General features: G+C 41.9%; 1 protein-coding gene across 1 annotated transcript in view; it reads left to right on the top strand.

Moving 5' to 3' along the window:
* KAT6B (lysine acetyltransferase 6B) overlaps nt 1-17,377 on the top strand; it is a 192,626-nt gene extending 175,249 nt beyond the window's left edge. Inside the window, exons 14-18 of the mRNA XM_077778727.1 lie at nt 5,227-5,458; nt 5,765-5,923; nt 6,523-6,874; nt 9,887-10,178; nt 13,255-17,377. Coding sequence (XP_077634853.1) covers nt 5,227-5,458; nt 5,765-5,923; nt 6,523-6,874; nt 9,887-10,178; nt 13,255-15,785 — 3,566 coding nt within the window. The 3' untranslated portion in view covers nt 15,786-17,377. The remainder of the gene's footprint in view (nt 1-5,226; nt 5,459-5,764; nt 5,924-6,522; nt 6,875-9,886; nt 10,179-13,254) is intronic.
* The last annotated feature ends 1,106 nt before the right edge of the window (nt 17,378-18,483 follow it).

Here is an 18,483-nt window from a genome sequence, read left to right as displayed (position 1 = left end):
TAACAAGTTACCAGGTGATGCTGATACTGCCAGTCTGGGGGACTTTTATAAGTAGACTGAGAAGTCTGTGGAAAAGTCCAGCAATATTTATTCTAAGTTGTTACATAATTAATTACTCTAAGCCCATAAAATTATGGTAGAAATGTCTTAAACATTCACATATTCAAAACCAATCTCTTAAAGCCTAAAATATCTCAAAATTTCCATGTTTTCTAGGGAGGCATCTTTACCTTTTCATAAATGGAAACTGGTTAGAAATCAGGCAGGTCACAGATCATTCAGAACACTCCAGTTCTTTGAAAACAGTGGGAAGAGTAAGGTTCAGCTTCCTTTTTTTTTACTAATTCCAAAGTTACCACAAAATTTCAGCAGGTTCATTTATCACTATTTAAACGGATAGCACGCCATTCTTTCACTTGGTCACAGGGCTGCTTAACCCTAGAAACTAGTAACAGATGACACAGACCGTTGAATCTCCACCCCTGATCATGAGATACATGGTTAGAGCCATCTGATTTCCCTGCTCAGGACCTGCCATAAATCCCTGACCTGATGTCAGTTCCCAGGCTTGCAAGCTCAGTGCTGTCTACTGATAATGAACCTTTCAGCAAGGTTTACGGAGCTAAACAGGTGGCTGATGAAAAGTGTGTAATCCTTGAAGATTATCTTCCCCTAAAAGCAGCCAGTAACCCCAGACTCACACAATCCAGACAGATGGGAATTGGGAGTAGCTTGCCAGAGTTCACACTTTGTATTTGAGGAAGTTCGTATGGTTTAGTTCCAGATGGTAGAAGATGAAGGTGTGCAAGCGTGAAGAGTGGCTGCCTTTGTGGGGGGAAATCCTTATCCATGAACATTATTCCACTTCTGATCCAGCCTACAGTGTTGAAATATTACTAGCTTAAAAGGAAAGAATGTTTCATATTAAACAAGGGTTAACCTTGCAGTTAATAGCTGGGAGCTCAATTAATTTTGGAATTTAGGTCTGCAAAAACAAATCTTGACCTTCTCCAGATAGTTCCTTCCTTATCCTAAAAGATCTGTCTACACAAAAGCAACTTTCTACCACTTTTCTTTTTCTCCCCCTGGAAGGGAGTGAACCATTTCAAACACAAGGGATCATGAGAATTGACTCTCTTGCTACAAGTAGGTCAGCCTTAACGGAGGTGAGGTAAATTTGGGTCCTACGTAATCAGTACAGCTTAGATATGCTTACCTTTTGCAGACACCACATTGGTCTTAACTTTTCCTTTAAGTAAACACCTTGATAATCTTTGTAATTAAGTGTGTGGTCCATACACCAAAACTCAAGACTTCACCTTCCAATGGGTAAGTAGTTCAGTGAAGCCAAAGAGAAAGCCAACTTTAAGTCGTATCAAGATAGTTGATGTGGGTGAAGAGTTTATAGACCAGTCAATTTCCAATTACAAGTCTCTTGATCACAGAATAAGTGCTGTTCACCAGCACCTCTAGCTCACAGACAATTTAAAGGTAATAATTTCACCAGCAATTAATTATACTGCAGCTACTGGAATTTGTCCTCTAAACACCACTTTGTTTTTAGTCTGAACAGCCAGGTTTCCCCAGGGATAGTTCAGGTTTGCAGATTGAAAGTTATCCTCGGTTAAGGAAGGGTATGAGAGGGGCGCCTGGGTGGCTCAGTCTTTTGAGCATCTAACTTCAGCTCAGGTCATGATCTCACAGCTCATGAGTTCGAGCCCCGCGTCAGCTCTGTGCTGACAGCTCAGAGCCTGGAGCCTCCCTTGGATTCTGTGTCTCCCCCTCTCTGCCCCCTCCCCTGCTCATGTTCTGTCTGCCTGTCTCTCAAAATAAATAAACGTTAAAAAAAAGAAAAAAGGAAAGTTGTGAGAGTACCATGGGAATCTGTTCACCAGGGGTGTTTTGTACTTATTTCAGATCTTCAGAATAATATACCAGCTTCCAAGATAAGTTCTTTTTTATTTCCCTGCATCTTTAGATCAATTATTTGGTATCTTTTTGGTAAGTTAAATTTAAGAGCTGTAACATCCACCACATCTCTATAATTACTCAACAACTAAATGTTCCTACCAAAAATTATTCTGTCAATTGGCTATATAGTAATTCTGATTTGAGGAGCCTAGAAAAAGTAGAAGGAAACAAAAGATGGCTAGAAATTGATTATTTAAATCATTCCATGCTAAAAGATCAGAGTAATAAAGTGCTACCAGCTACAGCTTTTTTAAAAAAATGTTTATGTATTTTTGAGAGAAAAAGAGCACATGAGCAAGCAAGGGGCAGAGAGGGGAGAGAGAGAATCCCAAGCAGGCTCCGCTCTATCAGCATAGAACCTGATTCAAGGCTCAAACTCACATGCCATGAGATCATGACCTGAGCCAAAATCAAAAGTCACATGCTTAAATGACTGAACCACTCAGGCGCCACCCCCACCCCCCACTCCCCCGGCTACAGCTTTTTTGAGGGAAAGTGCTGCCGGTAAAATTAAAATTCTCTATTACAGCAACCTAGTACACCAGTGGAGGAGAGTAGACATGGGCGCTTTTTCTCTTAAACTATCTGTTTTAACACATTACAAGTGATTTCACTTAACTAGTAAGGAATCAGAAACTTACCTTTGGTCATTCTCATGGTGGAAATGGATTGTATTTCATTTAAACATTTCTCCTTTCAGAGGAGACTTTGTGGACGTATAAAATGGTTCTCAGCTTAAGTGCAAGTTCCTTCCATTGCTATAAGCCCCTTGAGGGTCTCATGAGTCAGAGAAGGAAAAACTAACTTCCGGCAATGCAGTGACACCTTTGGACCATAGCATTTGTGTGGTCTTCAGTGCTGGTGCACAGCATCCCTGAAAACTTGCTTGACGTTTTCTGGTTGGAGTTTGGTTTGCAGTTTTTCTTCCCCAGCACTCAGGAAAGTACCATTTGCTGGCAGGTGTTGGTAGCCTTCTGGCTTTGTAGCCTCCACTAGTGCCATGAGGAGGTGTTTGCTGGGGAAATCCAGTGCGCTCCTTGGGCTCGGTGTACGCATGCTCCCTGCAGCCACCTCCGCAACCCCCCTCAAGTCCCAGGACTCTCTCATGCCAGTGCCAGTCACAGACTGCAGACTGTGTCCGAGGGAGTGTCCCACGAGACAGCCATTTAGTGAGGTGGGAATTGCAGTTGCTGAAAAGTTTATGCCTAAAGGCTCTCCACAGACCCCAGGTTGCCTGAGAGTTCCAGTAGCCTGACCAATTTAGGCTGGGGTCCTGATAAGGTCTATTTGTACTGCCTTAGGGTGTGAAAACATGAGCAGCTGTATAAAATATGTTTTGGAGGGGATTCTGGCCGAGTCCAGGGTAGGGACTGAGGGAAGAGAAGACAGAACAAAGAAATCCATGTGCTTCGTGGGTAAGGTTGCTCATAGTAGAACCTAAGGTAGGAAGGGCACATACCCCCTTCTGACCACTTCAGTTGTATAGAAAGCTTTCTGTTGAGCTGAGGGAGGGGGACTTTCTGTCCCTAGCTGGGACGTTCAGATAAGAACCAGTGAGGGATTAGGGAATTTCACAGACTTTTAATTGTGGAATCAAGGGGATATTTTCACAGCCATGATACTGTGGTCCTCTCCCCCCACAGTAGTACAGAGCTGGGTCCTCCAGCTGACTGAGTAAATTTCTCAGCATGTGCCAAGCACTTAGGAGGCAGGTGACGGACATGCCAATTATCTGTGCTCTGGGGTTTGGGCACCCTTTGTACTTGAGCTACAGAGAGCTCTTCTCCATATTGACAGGGCACAATCTGGGCTGGATTCAGCGCCGTGGTCATCACCGTTAGCATTCATGACACACTGCTCTTGAAAGCCTCTGTATGTAGCTGAATCACGTGCCGACAGCGGTTTGACTGTAAAATTTTGTAGTGCTTGTTTACATTCAATCAAATACATTACTCTTAAGCATGAGTTAAAGAGACAAATAAGTCAAAAGACTGCAGGAAAGCCTAAAGTTAAATATATGCTTATTCTTTATCATGGCATTCAGATTAAAATCATCAAAATGCAAAATGCTGTGGTTACACCCCTATAGGGTCAGTTTGGGTTTCTTGTTCTTTATTTCTAGATTGTTTACAGTGATTTTGAGAGGCAGGAAAATGCATGAGAGGCTTGATTTTGTCCTTCTAAGAAAAAAATCCAAAATTGAGAAAATTCTTGAGAATGCAGCCATTTTGGAAATGTAGATAAAGAAGAAAAATGCTGAAGATTTGGGTGGTTTACAGAGCAGCATGATTTTGTAATTGCTGCCACCTACTGTATGTGGTTGATGTTTGTTTAAATTTAGGAAGTTCATGAAGGTGAGGCTACTGAAATTGATAATTAGAGCAAGGTAGACATCATTAGTTTATAACATTCCTTCTCTACTCCATAAGTGGCTCTTAATTACCAAGACAGCCGCCAGCTTTCATTCATTACCTTCAAGTAGATTCAAAGTTTTAAATCGTTTTAAAGTCCCTTTGCCAAGGAACCTTCACAGTAATGCTGCAGAGTGCGTATTCAGAAGCTTACCATAAGTATACATGAAACAGTTTGTTTTAAGGAGGTGGTTTTGTTTTAATTTGTAGGAGTTACATTCTAGGGTTGGATTATAAATTAATTTACATGAAAGAGGTGAAAATAGAGCTAGTGGAGTTGATGTGAGTTGCAGCAGTCAACTTAAAAAGACATTCTTTTATTAGTCCTAAAACAAAGCTTCAGATCAGCCGGCTAGTTAAATGTAACTAGCAATATAGAATCTGAGTCAACAGAAAGCCTTCTCTTTTATTAAGACCCAGCTGTCAAAGGGTCATTAGGTCCTTCCTGTGGAAAACAACTTGCCCATTAATGTTTGGGGTGGTCCCTCGACAGGATTTCTGAGTTCCTGACATTTCGTTTTTGAGAAAAATCTAAAGCTGGTGGGAAACTTAGATGTTGAAATTTATCGGAAGTAATGTCCTCAACCTTAGCTTTGTTAAACACACCGTGTCGTATATTTGAAATGCTGCCGCTGGCAATGTGAATTGACTTACAGTGCTACTGTAGAGGATCCTAAAGCATAAACTTCATGGAGATCACATCACTGTAACCGGGAAGAGATTGCATACATAAAGTTTGATGTGATGTTTTTATCTTATTGTTAATTACATTATTTCGAGTGGCCCCAATCCCAATGTCTAAAAACACCACGGCGAGGTCATCTTTGGCTTTTTCTGCCCTTAGGCTATTTGCTTTCTAGAAGAGAAGGCCAAGCAGGGTCTCCTGAAAAGCCACTCTCCGATCTGGGCCGTCTCTCCTACCTGGCCTATTGGAAGAGCGTCATCTTAGAGTATCTCTACCACCACCAAGAGAGGCACATCAGCATCAAGGCAATCAGCAGAGCTACAGGCATGTGCCCACATGACATCGCCACCACTCTGCAGCACCTCCATATGATTGACAAGAGGGATGGCAGGTGAGTACCGATGCCGGGGCATCACTGGCTGCCTCTCCAGCATCTTACCCCAGAAAGTGTCCCTGGAGATAGGTGGACTCATTCCGGTTTAAGACAAGAGGTTCCCCCAAAGGTATTATCAAAACCTTTCTCCTAAATAGAAAACAGGAAATGATACTTTTTTGCTGGTCCGATTTCAGTTTGCTACACCTTTTCATTGATGAGCTTTCTGATTTTTTTCCTAACTGAGTAGCATTCGTCAGTGTGTATAGGTGAAATGAAATTTCAGCGTTTGATTGCACTTTGTTCTGCCTCATCACCTTACAGGTTTGTCATCATTAGAAGAGAAAAGTTGATACTGGGCCACATGGAAAAGCTGAAAACCTGTTCCCGAACCAATGAACTTGATCCAGAGAGTCTAAGGTGGACCCCAATTTTAATTTCTAATGCTGCAGTTTCTGAAGAAGAGCGAGAAGCTGAGAAAGAGGTAATGATTGGCTTCGTCTGCCTAAGTTGTATGACTTCACTCCTGCAGCTTTCTTCGGTTGAGAAGGTCATTAACATCATTGTCAAAGGCTTGGTTATGTAGAAAGAGCTTGTGAAATGATATGGCACTAATTTATCCTAACTGAGATTGCATGGTAAGACATGATAATTTTATTGAATTGAGTATGAAAAATGAAACATTTATCATTGATCACAAAGCAGCATTTTTCACTACTGACAGCATGTAATCAGATCACATTTGGTGCTGAGCTCCAAGGCTGCAATGTCAATCGATTCTTTGTGTTTATGAACTTGCTTAAAGTGCTCCATGCCAGTGAGCATGTAATGTAGTGATAAAGGACTCAAATCAATTCGCTGCATCATTAATACTGCTAAATATCCCATGAAACCCAATCTTCTTTGATTTGTTATCCTAACTGATGCAAAAGAGTCCTGAGATGATGCAGCTGGAATGTTGCTTGGCTGGCTGACTGTTCTGATCAGAAACGACTTAAGAGATCCTTTGCCTTTGATCCTTAGAGGCTCTGTCTTAACTGCCCTTTCACTGGCCCACCATTTTTACCCACCCCCCCCCCCTCGGCTGAGCGGCTAATGGAACAAGCTAGCTGCTGGGAAAAGGAGGAGCAAGAAATCCTGTCCTCTAGAGCGAACAGTAGGCAATCACCTGCAAAAGTACAATCTAAAAATAAATATTTGCATTCCCCGGAGAGCCGGCCAGTGGCAGGGGAGCGAGGGCAGCTTATGGAGCTGTCTAAAGAGAGCAGTGAAGAGGAGGAGGAGGAAGAGGAGGAGGAGGAAGAGGAGGAGGAGGAGGAGGAGGAAGAGGAGGAAGAAGAGGAAGAGGAGGAGGAAGAGGAGGAGGAAGAAGAAAATATTCAGAGTTCTCCTCCAAGATTGACTAAACCACAGTCAGTTGCTATAAAGAGAAAGGTATGTGTGTTTAGATTTTCAGTCTGAGTCAGTTTCTTATTTGTCAAATCTTATTTGTCATTGCAAACATTCGATTAGTATTTGTCTCACTCTCTATTCTTTAGAAGTAGTTTATTTGTATTCAGTCCTGCTGATCATATATCATCATCCTTTATCTTATAGTCATGATTGTGTTTACTTTTAGAGGTTTGTACTAGTGCTGTTTTGTTAAACTAGGCACAGGCCAGCTTCCTAGTCTAGTAGTTACTGCCACCTGCTGGTTTGTGGGACTAGAGTAAGTCAGGCTATGGAAGCTGAAAAGGGCCCGGGAGAGCACTTAAACCACCCTTAAGTGCGTTTTGACGAAAACACCAAAGCCTAGGGGAGGCCAGGAGACTTGTCCAAGGTCATACAACTCCACAGAGATGGAGCAGAACCAGATGAGTGCTCAGACTTTAAGCCCAGCACCCCTGATAGTATTTTTCTTGTTCTTCACATAGAATTGTTAGAAAGCACTTCATGCTCTCCATACTGATGCTGATGTTTTGCATTGGTGGCCAAGTACACAGTTTCTCATAGCCTGGTGGTCATTCTAGATATACTTTGTGCAAAAGATAAAAAATTGATCTTGTCTTTAGGTGATTGTTTAATCCAGATCTGATATCTTTGACTTCAGTATCTATCTGTGACATATTAAGGGAACAGATATTATTAGTATAGCCAAGACTTACAGAAATAATACATGTGGAGGCTCTGCCCCAAGGCCATCCTGTGTACGGTGTGTCAAAGAACCTGCTGTTCTGAATCCCAACTTGATGCGCTTTCTTCCCAGCCTAATTGTCTTTTAAAGGAAGGGCAGCTGTGGGGAAGGGGTAGAGAAGAGCATTCCATAAAGTAAACTTTAGGCTTATGAGTAATCTTTTGATTACTTACCAGAAAAATGTATTCAGGTATTATGTATACTACAAAAGAAATCTGTTTTAAAAACAACAAAACCCAGAATTATCCAAGGTATGATATGGACTCTTATCATAGAAATTGATTCAAAGCACCTGACTTTGGCTCAGGTCATGATCTTGCAGTTCATGTGTTTGAGCCCCGCATTGGGCTCTGTGCTTACAGCTCAGAACCTGGAGCCTGCTACAGATTCTGTGTGTTGTGTCTGTCTGTCTGTCTGTCTGTCTGTCTCTCTCTCTCTCTCTCGGCCCCTCCCCTGCTCACGCTCTGTCCCTCTTTGTCTCAAAGATAAACATTGAGGGGCACCTGGCTGGCTCAGTCAGTTAAGCATCCAACTTCAGCTCAGGTCATGATCTCACGGTTCGTGGGTTCGAGCCCTGCATTGGTCACTGTGCTGACAGCTCACTCAGAGCCTGGAGCCTGTTTCAGATTCTGTGTCTTCCTTTCTCTCTGACCTTCCCCTGCTCATGCTGTCTCTCTCTCTCTCTCTCTTTCTCAGAAATAAATAAAACATTAAAAGAATTTTGTTTTAAATAATAAACATTGAAAAAATAAAGACCAGTTCTTTATATTGGCTATATTTTCATGTTTGGGAAAATTGTAATGAGTTAGGGAGGACAGGCCAACTGGGGGTGTTAATAGCTGTAAATGTTAATTACAGAATATGATTCTCAGGTTTATATGTGAACATTCAAAGAGATAATGTGAGCAACAGTAATTCTTGGGTTGTTTACTTAGACTTTAAGTTTTTTTGTTGTTCTTGAGAGAGAGAGAATGTGTGAGTAGGGGAGGGGCAGAGAAAGAGGGAAAGAATCTAAAACAGGCTCCATGCCCAGTACATGGGGCTCAGTCTCACAAACCGTGAGATCATGACCTGAACCAAAACCAAGAGTCGGACACTTAACTGACTGAGCCACCCAGGCACCCCAAGAGTTTGAGTTTTAACCAAGCATATTGAACCTTCTTTTTTTTTTTTTTTTAATGTTTATTTATTTTTGAGAAGAGAGAGCAAGCAGGAGAGGGGCAGAGAGAGGGAGACACAGAATCAGAAGCAGGCTCCAGACTCTGAGCTGTCAGCACAGAGCCTGATGCGGGGCTCAAACTCACAAACTGCGTTGGCCATGACCTGAGCCGAGGTCAGACGCTTAGCCGACTGAGCCACCCAGGTGCCCCTGAACCTTCTTTGCAATGTATTTTAAATAATTTTTCAGGGCCACTATTGACAGATTCCATTTTAGCAGCAAATGTGTTGTTCCTGTATTTTAATTTTGTTTTATTAAATGCTTTTTTGCTTGAGCAAAAGTATTTTATAATTGCTACCAACCTGTATTGCAATCAGAAGAAATTTTTTCATATCTTCTATAAATAAGACAGATTTCACATGTCTTTTAATGTTTTTTAATGTTTTTGGATTTTTGGATGCCTTTTGTAATAAAATACTTTATAAAATTAATCAATTGCTGACATCCCTGTAGTTACCAATACATGACTCTCTTACCATTTTAAACAGTAAAGTAATCCTTCCTCCTAGGGCCCTATCTTCTTCCCTTTTCATTGTTCCTGAAGTTCTATGAAATGGGGAACAACCAGGTTAGCCTTGTACACCATCAAACTTCCTGTAGCATTTTGCGTAGAGAAGGTGCTCCTTGAACAGTTATCAAGTGTTGAATGAGTGAGCCAGTGGCTAGTTGATTATTGCAACATTTATGGAAACATCTGTGTGGATGAGGACTTAATAGCTATGATGCAGAATATTGAAGTCTGCAAGTACCACTGGAAAATACATTCTAGAAAAGCAAACCTTAGCTCTTTAAAGTCTACAGTTCAGCTGTGGTGATGTTCCCTCTCAAAGCATCTTCTTGAGTAAACAACTGTTTTATTTGGAAAACACTTGCCTGTGTAGTTGGAGCCCGAGAGGGATGTTAAACATCAAATGGAAGGTTAAGTACAAAGGCATTACAGAAGTCTTTATGTGTAAGATTCTGAGACATGGCTTCAGTACATGTTTGCTGCATATCGACTCAACCATTTAATTTCTCATGAGCTCTTATGTATTATGTTTGGAATTAATTTCAGCGGCCTTTTGTGCTAAAGAAGAAAAGGGGTCGTAAACGCAGGAGGATCAACAGCAGTGTAACAACTGAGACCATTTCTGAGACGACAGAAGTATTAAATGAGCCCTTTGACAACTCAGATGAAGAGAGGCCAATGCCACACCTGGAGCCTACCTGTGAGATTGAAGTGGAAGAAGATGGCGGGAAGCCAGTCCTAAGAAAAGCATTCCAACATCAGCCTGGGAAGAAGAGAAAAGCAGAGGAAGAGGAAGAAAAAGACAATCATTGTTTTAAGAATGCTGACCCTTGTAGAAGTAAGTGGAGGAATTATAAAAATCTTATCCTTGTAAATATCTTGTATTATTACTGCCAAAAGGCAGGTACCTGGATTTATACCCAAAGGCATCTCTGAGGTTGTGTTGACCCACCAGGAATAAGGGCTCATCTGTCTGTTCTCATTCGTAAAGGGTTCTATCCCTTCTTCCTGGAATTAGATTTTATTGTAAACAACTCTAAGGCCAGAACATTCCTCTAGGTGGGTTCATCTTAGAAAGTGGCTTGTCCTCAAAAACTTTGCAGTCTCTCAGAAAGAAACACACTGCATCTCCTTGATTCTACTAAGTGCTTTTTTTCACATTTAATATTTCCATTTTTTTTTAATGTTTTATTTATTTCTGAGAGAGAGACAGTATGAGCAGGGGAGGGTCAGAGAGGGAGATACAGAATCTGAAACAGCCTACATGCTCTGAGCTAGCTGTCAGCACAGAGCCTGACACGGGGCTCGAACCCACAAACCGTGAGATCATGACCTGAGCCGAGGTCAGATGCTTAACTGACTGAGCCTCCCAGGTGCCCCCACATTTAATAGTTCCAGAATCAGGGTTTATATTACTGTCAGTGTGAGCATTGAATGCAATAATTTCTTTTTTCCTATAAAAAATTGATGATGCGGGGCGCCTGGGTGACTCAGTCGGTTAAGCGTCTGACTTCAGCTCAGGTCATGATCTCATGGTTCGTGGGTTCGAGCCCCGCGTCAGGCTCTGTGCTGACAGCTAGCTCAGAGCCTGGAGCCTGCTTCAGATTCTGTATCTCCCTCTCTCTCTCTGACCCTCCCCTGCTCACACTGTCTGTCTGTCTGTCTATCTCTCTCCCTCTCTTAGAAATAAATAAAAAATATAAAAAAAAATTGATGATGCATCTTGTTATTAGTGTTGTCTTAGGATATATTATTATCAAGAATCATTTCAACTCACCCACACCGTCAGTAGTAGCTTTGGTAATATAGGACAATGTAGGACAAGAAATCAGGAAATTGTCCTTCCTTTTAAATTACTAATTCAAAATTTGCTATTGGCAGAGACACCCCACCCCATCCTCTAAAAAAAATACTAATACCAGTGAACCATCTTTGATATCCTGTTTAAAAGCAACATTCTTTGCCTTTTGGGCTGGGAACTTAAGCTCCCAGCTGAATCATGAGAATCTGTGAGACAGTCTGTCCACTCTGCAGTTGAAATGACTCTATTTAAAAACTTACTCCAACATCTCTTCCCATCTAGAAAAAGGCCATCTCATTTCTTTGGGAGCTGCAGGTGTCTCTTTGCTTTTGAAAAGCCACAATTTCAAGGGCTTGAGCAAGCATCTTCCTGACTTATATAATTAATAGGTATTCTGTTACTACATACTGTAGTTTGCTGAGAGAATACATCTTGCCCTGCGTATAAAGAATCTAAACCTTTTTCTTCTTTCCTTTAAACAAACAAACAAACAAACAACACAAAACTGCAGTAAGACACCATTTTCTGTGTGGACGTTGAGTCTGTTTCCAGTTCTTAACTCTTCTCAGGAGCCTGTAAATGAATCATCACTACCTTTCACTCTCCACTTGGTGCCATTTGTCTTTAAAATCCTAAGTGGCCATATTACTCCTGATTCCTTTCAGGATCTTCTTTCTTTAAAAAAAAAATAATCATCAGAAAACTCCTCTTCTGATTTAGAGAGGTATTCCTACAAAAGGTGTAGGTCCAGTGGCATGTGCACTACGGGGGCGTTGGCATGGTTATTACCTGCCCAAGTGAATAGAAATAAAACTGTCGGAGCATCTTGAAGTGACTGTTAATTGGGCGTTGTACTTTGAACTTCTGAAGGAATCCGTCTCCATCACGTATGTGTTTTCAGCTAGCCAATCTGAATGTAATCCTTGCAGGTAAGTTTACATGTAATCCTTTATTACATAAATGAGCTAAGGCTTACCCTGCTCTGTGCTGATTGGATTAGCCATCACTCCATTCTGGCAAAAAAAGATCTCTGTTCCACATTGACTGTAAAATCTTATGTTTGTTCTCCAAAGTAGTGTTTGTAATAAGGCTGTTTTTCTTCGTAAAGCTTTTCCTTTACATTGACTCCTCCAGGAGACCAGTGTGAGCTTTAACTTTATAAAGATCTAATGAAGACTTAGGTGTTTTATATTTGCATTTATTCACATATATATTTGTTTGCTTGCTTATGTTTATACAAATGTACTTACAAATTGATTTCTGTTCATATGTGCATCAAGGTACAGTAAAAATAAGATTCGCTGAGTTAAAATGAGCATGGCAGTTTTGGTTTGTTTCTTATTTACTTTAATATTCAGACCTTATACTTCATCAGTAAATTGATCAGAATACAATGTTGACAGAATTAGTGATAAAAAGAATACCAGTAGTTTAAATATTCAGTCATTTCATGGTAAATACATCATAGTTTGTGTCATGTAAAAACGATGATCCTCTGGCATAGATAAAGATGCATTTTTGTTTTGGATATTTAGTTACGTCTTCGTTTGTTTCGGAGGTACACAGTTTACTTTTATGTCAGAGAGAACATTCAAATCAAAGTAAATAATGTCATCTGAGATCCTTTAAACCTAGTAAATGTCCATGAGCACTGGGTGTTATATGGAAGCCAACTTGACAATAAACTATTGAAGGAAAAAAAATCTAGTAAATGTCCACAAACAGGCGTTCACTTTCTCAGGATTAGAGATGTGAATTAGGCTTCTATTCATTTTACATTATGGAATTCCAGGCTTTAACAGCAGAGAATGTCTTATTTGTTAAATAAGAGTATTATAGTTGTCTGTATCCATGTGCTTTCTGTAAAAAGCACAACTTTCTGTCAGAGGTAGGGAGGGAACATACAAGACATACATTACTTTCCCAGACCTAGTATTTACTCGGTTGGTAGCACAATATGATTCTGTATTTGTTTTGATTATGTCTTTATCATCAAGTCTTGAAATCAAAAGCAGTGTTTACTTACTAATTGAAAAGAATGAATTCAAATTGTTCAAGGTTATGCTAAGACTTTGTTTTTCTTTCCCTCGTTTCTCTCTGTCTCCTCGCTAAGACAATATGGATGATGATACAGATAACTTGAAAGAAGGCAGTAGAGACAATCTTGAACCTCTAAAGTGCAAACAAGTATGGCCAAAAGGAACAAAACGTAGTCTATCTAAGTGGAGGCCAAACAAAGAGAGGAAGACCGGATTTAAACTGAACTTGTACACTCCGCCAGAAACACCCATGGAACCTGATGACCAGATAACGGTAGAAGAACAGAAGGAGACTCCAGAAGGCAAAACCAGCCCCCCTCCCACCAGGATCGAGGAGGAGGTCAAAGAAGCCGTGGAACCCCTGCTGCCTCGGGATGAAAATAGAAGGGACGAAACATGTGCACCGATAAGTCCAACTAAATCACCAGGTGAAAAACCAGAAGATGATTTAATCAAACCTGAGGAGGAAGAGGAGGAGGAGGAAGAAGAGGAGGAAGAGGAGGAAGAAGAAGAAAATGTAGAAAAAGCCCCAGGTGGTGCTAAAAGTCAGGAAAAAGAGGAACCAGAAGTCTTCATGGACAAAGATGACCCTGTTCCTCTGGATGATCATGAAGAGGAGGAGGAAGAGGATGAAGAGCCATCTCACAATGAGGGTCACGATGCAGATGATGAAGATGACAGTCACATGGAGTGTGCAGAAGCGGAGAAGGAAGAACGCCCAAGAGAATCCTTCAAAGAAGTACTGGAAAACCAGGAGGCTTTTTTAGACCTTAGTGTCCAGCCTAGTCATTCGAACTCCGAGGTCCTAATGGACTGTGGCGTTGACCTTGCAGCCCCGTGTAACAGTGAACCTAAGGAGCTTGCTGGAGACACTGAAGCTGCACCTGAATCTGATGAGGAGTCCCCAGAAGAACAGGCACAGAAGCAAGACCAAAAAAGTGGCGAAGAAGTGGATTCTGAGTTCAAAGAGAGAAACACGACGGCCATGGAAATTGACTCTGAGACCGTTCAGGCAGTTCAGTCTTTGACACAGGAGAACAGTGAACAGGACGACACTTTTCAGGATTGTGCCGAGACTCAAGAGGCCTGCAGAAGCCTACAGAGCTACACCCATGCAGACCAAAGCCCACAGATAGCCGCCACTCTGGACGATTGCCAGCAGTCAGACCACAGTAGCCCAGTTTCATCCGTCCATTCCCATCCTGGCCAGTCAGTACGTTCCGTCAACAGCCCAAGCGTCCCTGCCCTGGAAAACAGCTATGCCCAAATCAGCCCAGATCAGAATGCCATCTCTGTGCCGTCTTTGCAGAACATGGAAACCAGTCCAATGATGGATGTCCCATCAGTTTCAGATCATTCCCAGCAAGTCGTGGACAGTGGATTTAGTGACCTGGGCAGTATCGAGAGCACAACCGAGAACTACGAGAACCCCAGTAGCTACGATTCTACTATGGGCGGCAGCATTTGCGGAAACGGCTCTTCACAGAACAGCTGCTCCTATAGCAACCTCACCTCTAGCAATCTGACACAGAGCAGCTGTGCTGTCACTCAGCAGATGTCCAACATCAGCGGGAGCTGCAGCATGCTGCAGCAAACCAGCATCAGTTCTCCCCCAACCTGCAGCGTCAAGTCTCCTCAAGGCTGTGTGGTGGAGAGGCCTCCAAGCAGCAGCCAGCAGCTGGCTCAGTGTAGCATGGCCGCTAACTTCACCCCGCCGATGCAGCTGGCCGACATCCCCGAGACTGGCAACGCCAACATTGGCTTATATGAACGAATGGGTCAGAGTGATTTTGGGGCTGGGCATTACCCACAGCCATCAGCCACCTTCAGCCTTGCCAAACTACAGCAGTTAACTAATACACTTATTGATCATTCATTGCCTTACAGCCATTCCGCTGCTGTAACTTCCTATGCAAACAGTGCCTCTTTGTCCACACCATTAAGCAACACAGGGCTTGTCCAGCTTTCTCAGTCTCCGCACTCCGTCCCTGGGGGACCCCAAGCACAAGCTACAATGACCCCACCCCCCAACCTGACTCCTCCTCCGATGAATCTGCCACCGCCTCTTTTGCAACGGAACATGGCTGCATCAAACATTGGCATCTCCCACAGCCAAAGACTGCAAACCCAGATTGCCAGCAAGGGCCACGTCTCCATGAGAACCAAATCGGCATCTCTGTCACCAGCCGCTGCCACCCATCAATCGCAGATCTATGGGCGCTCCCAGACTGTAGCCATGCAGGGTCCTGCACGGACTTTAACGATGCAGAGAGGCATGAACATGAGTGTGAACCTGATGCCAGCCCCAGCCTACAATGTCAACTCTGTGAACATGAACATGAATACTCTCAATGCCATGAATGGGTACAGCATGTCCCAGCCGATGATGAACAGTGGCTACCACAGCAATCATGGCTACATGAATCAAACACCCCAATACCCTATGCAGATGCAGATGGGCATGATGGGAACCCAGCCATATGCCCAGCAGCCAATGCAGACCCCGCCCCATGGTAACATGATGTACACAGCCCCCGGACATCACGGCTACATGAACACAGGCATGTCCAAACAGTCTCTCAATGGGTCCTACATGAGAAGGTAGGCAACCTGGGCAGTCACAAGACCCCCCTGGGCATCACTATTGGATTGAATCTGCACAAATACCTTTGAAGAGTACGATTTCAAAACCAGCAATTGGTGTGAATGCAAAAACATTTGTTGGCACCATTTATTTAAAAAAAAAAAAAAGCTGTATGCAGCAGAAAGCCTTATACAAGTTGTGTTTCTTTTTTTCCTTTTTCTTTTTTGGTATCTTTGTTTCTGTTACTTTTATATGAAATTCTCTGCAAAGGAAGGCCTCTCTGGACTACAATTTGAAGGCAGCCACTTGTTGTGCCTGCTTCCATGAAATGATGTGGATATCAAGCCCCGCCCCACCAAATTATCTGTTTTAATACTGAACCTAGAACGTTTTTTTCTTCCCTGTCCACTCCATGTAAATGCCTTTAGCATTTCAGTTATTGTATATTTTGTTTAAGGTGACACTTCAGCATGCCGCTAATGTCTTTGTTAGTGACAGTGCATTTTGTAGTACTGTACAAGTGTTGTGCTAACAGTAAGCCATTTCTTAAGTTTTTTGCCTTGATTAGGGTGCCCTAATTTGAGGGTTTAAAAAAAAACTATATTTTTGTTAATTATAAAACTGTAAAGAGCTATAAAAGCTATTCCCATTTGGTTAGTCAAAAGGGTTTTATTGCTAAATGTTTGGTGTAAAGTTGAGACCCTTTTCCATTTTGGTGACAGATTTCTTTGGGGAAAAAAGGCAGCTTTCTGTTTTATAAATGCAGACTTCTGTTTATTGAATGAAGCATATCTCAGTGTTTATCTGTCAGGTTTTGAAACATTTCATATATGTCCAAATACTTGGCAGGATTTAAAAAAAATAGTGAATTTGGTGTAAAGTTGCTATTTTATGGAAATGCCTCTAACTTTACATTTTCATTCCATCTGTAGATTTTTCTATCTTTATAAAATATTGGAGTTATTTTTTAAGGAAAAATAGAGAAGTAGCTTGTGAATAGCTCAAACTAAGCTTACAAATCGCATGTAAAAAAGCAAAAAAAAGTTATTTGTGTCTGTTTATATTGCTTCCTTTTTTGTAGCCTTTGTACCTGTACAGGGTGACTGTAAGGGCCAAGCAGGAGAGGCGTAATCCTTGTATAAAATAGGAGCCAGCGACACTCTTGTATTTATCTGTTCTCTTTTTAGTCAGTCACTTCAAAAAAAAAGAAAAAAAAACAAACAAAAAAAAGCTGTACATTTTAACATAAAATAAATTATGATGAGCCATTTTTAGCCTCTTGTGTCCTGTCATATTATGATTGATAGAGAATGACCAATGGAACTGTATATCATGTGTCACATCTCAGAACACATACACATTTTGGGAAAATAAATTATTTAGTGTAAATTGGAGTTATGAGATTTTTCTGATTTGTTTTGACTTTGGGGGAGGGGGTTGGCAATAAATAAGAGTAATATCTAATAAAACCATCACATATACCAAATACCTATTTAATAAATTAATTTATAATGGATTTTAATGCTTTTCATGAAAGTTTATTTTATGCTGGTGCATACCTTCTGTATGCCAATCATTGTCTTTAAAATAAAGTGAATTTGTTTTTTTCTTTTTGACTTTGATCTTCATTTGCAAAGGGATCCTATACAAATATTCAGTTGCCTCATCTGTACAGTCTGTGTAAACACCCTTCAGGGCCTTTTAGCACAGTGGTAGCAAACCTCATTTTTATAAAAGTTAATACCAAAAAAAGCGCCCAATTTGGGATTGTATGTATGAAAAATCATCTCAAAAAAAAAGGTGTGAAAGTTTTGCTCTGTTGTGAATGAATGATTGGATGTTTTCTTTAGAGTCTAAAGTTTAGACCAAAAACAAAAAGTCATTGTTTACAAACACTATTATATGGCATTCAGGGAAGCTTCTGTCTGACTGTTAAAACGGTTTATTATTTGAGCTGCTAGCCTAGAAATAAATGCCTCATTGGCACCCATGGGAAACCCGCCCGTTAAGCTCTCAACGTGTCTCAGTCCGGATGCTCACAACTCTCTCGTCACTTCTTTTGTACCGCGCAGGGGGAAACGTTGCTTTTCTGTCAGTGGTGTGACCCAAATCAAGTGTTGTGTAGACATAGGCACAAACTTTCAAGTAGACTCGGAATAAAACTGAAGAGGCAGACTAGTGCACGCACCCTGGCATCACAGGCCGCTGCCGAGGGAGGCGGCCCGGTGGGGTTTTGCTTTGCGTTCTCACCCTCACTGGGTTTCCTTCACGGTTACAAAGCATTCTGGGTTTAGTGGCAAGACCTTGTCTTTAGGTCCTTTCCTTCCTCAAATGCCCAGTCCGAGGGGGTTCTCTGTAGAGCCCTTCTGCAAGGGCTGTAGTCACAAAGGAAAGAACGATATTGGGCTGTTAGGAAAGAAAACCTAATCCACCTTCAGAGAGGGAGGTGGTGGTGTGCCACTAGTTAAGGGGCAGCCAAGAATCTTCGCCACCCAGTGGGTGCACCCGTCAGGCAAGAGGCTGCCTGAGCCTGGGAGGTGGGGTGTGGGCCTGCTAACAAGCTGATCTGGAAGCTTCCACAGGCCCCATCTTGAAACCACATATGGAGTCTCTTTCCTCTTCTGTTGAGGCCCTTTGGGACTGAGAGTCCCATGTTTTCCTTTCGCCAGGACCTCTACTCACGCCCTATGGTTTGTGTGAAACTGGGGTTCCATCACCC

This window comes from Crocuta crocuta, unplaced genomic scaffold, assembly GCF_008692635.1.
Source record: "Crocuta crocuta isolate KB4526 unplaced genomic scaffold, BGI_CrCroc_1.0 scaffold167, whole genome shotgun sequence".
In the NCBI taxonomy this organism is placed as follows: domain Eukaryota; kingdom Metazoa; phylum Chordata; class Mammalia; order Carnivora; family Hyaenidae; genus Crocuta; species Crocuta crocuta.
This window is presented reverse-complemented; position numbering and strand designations above follow the sequence as displayed.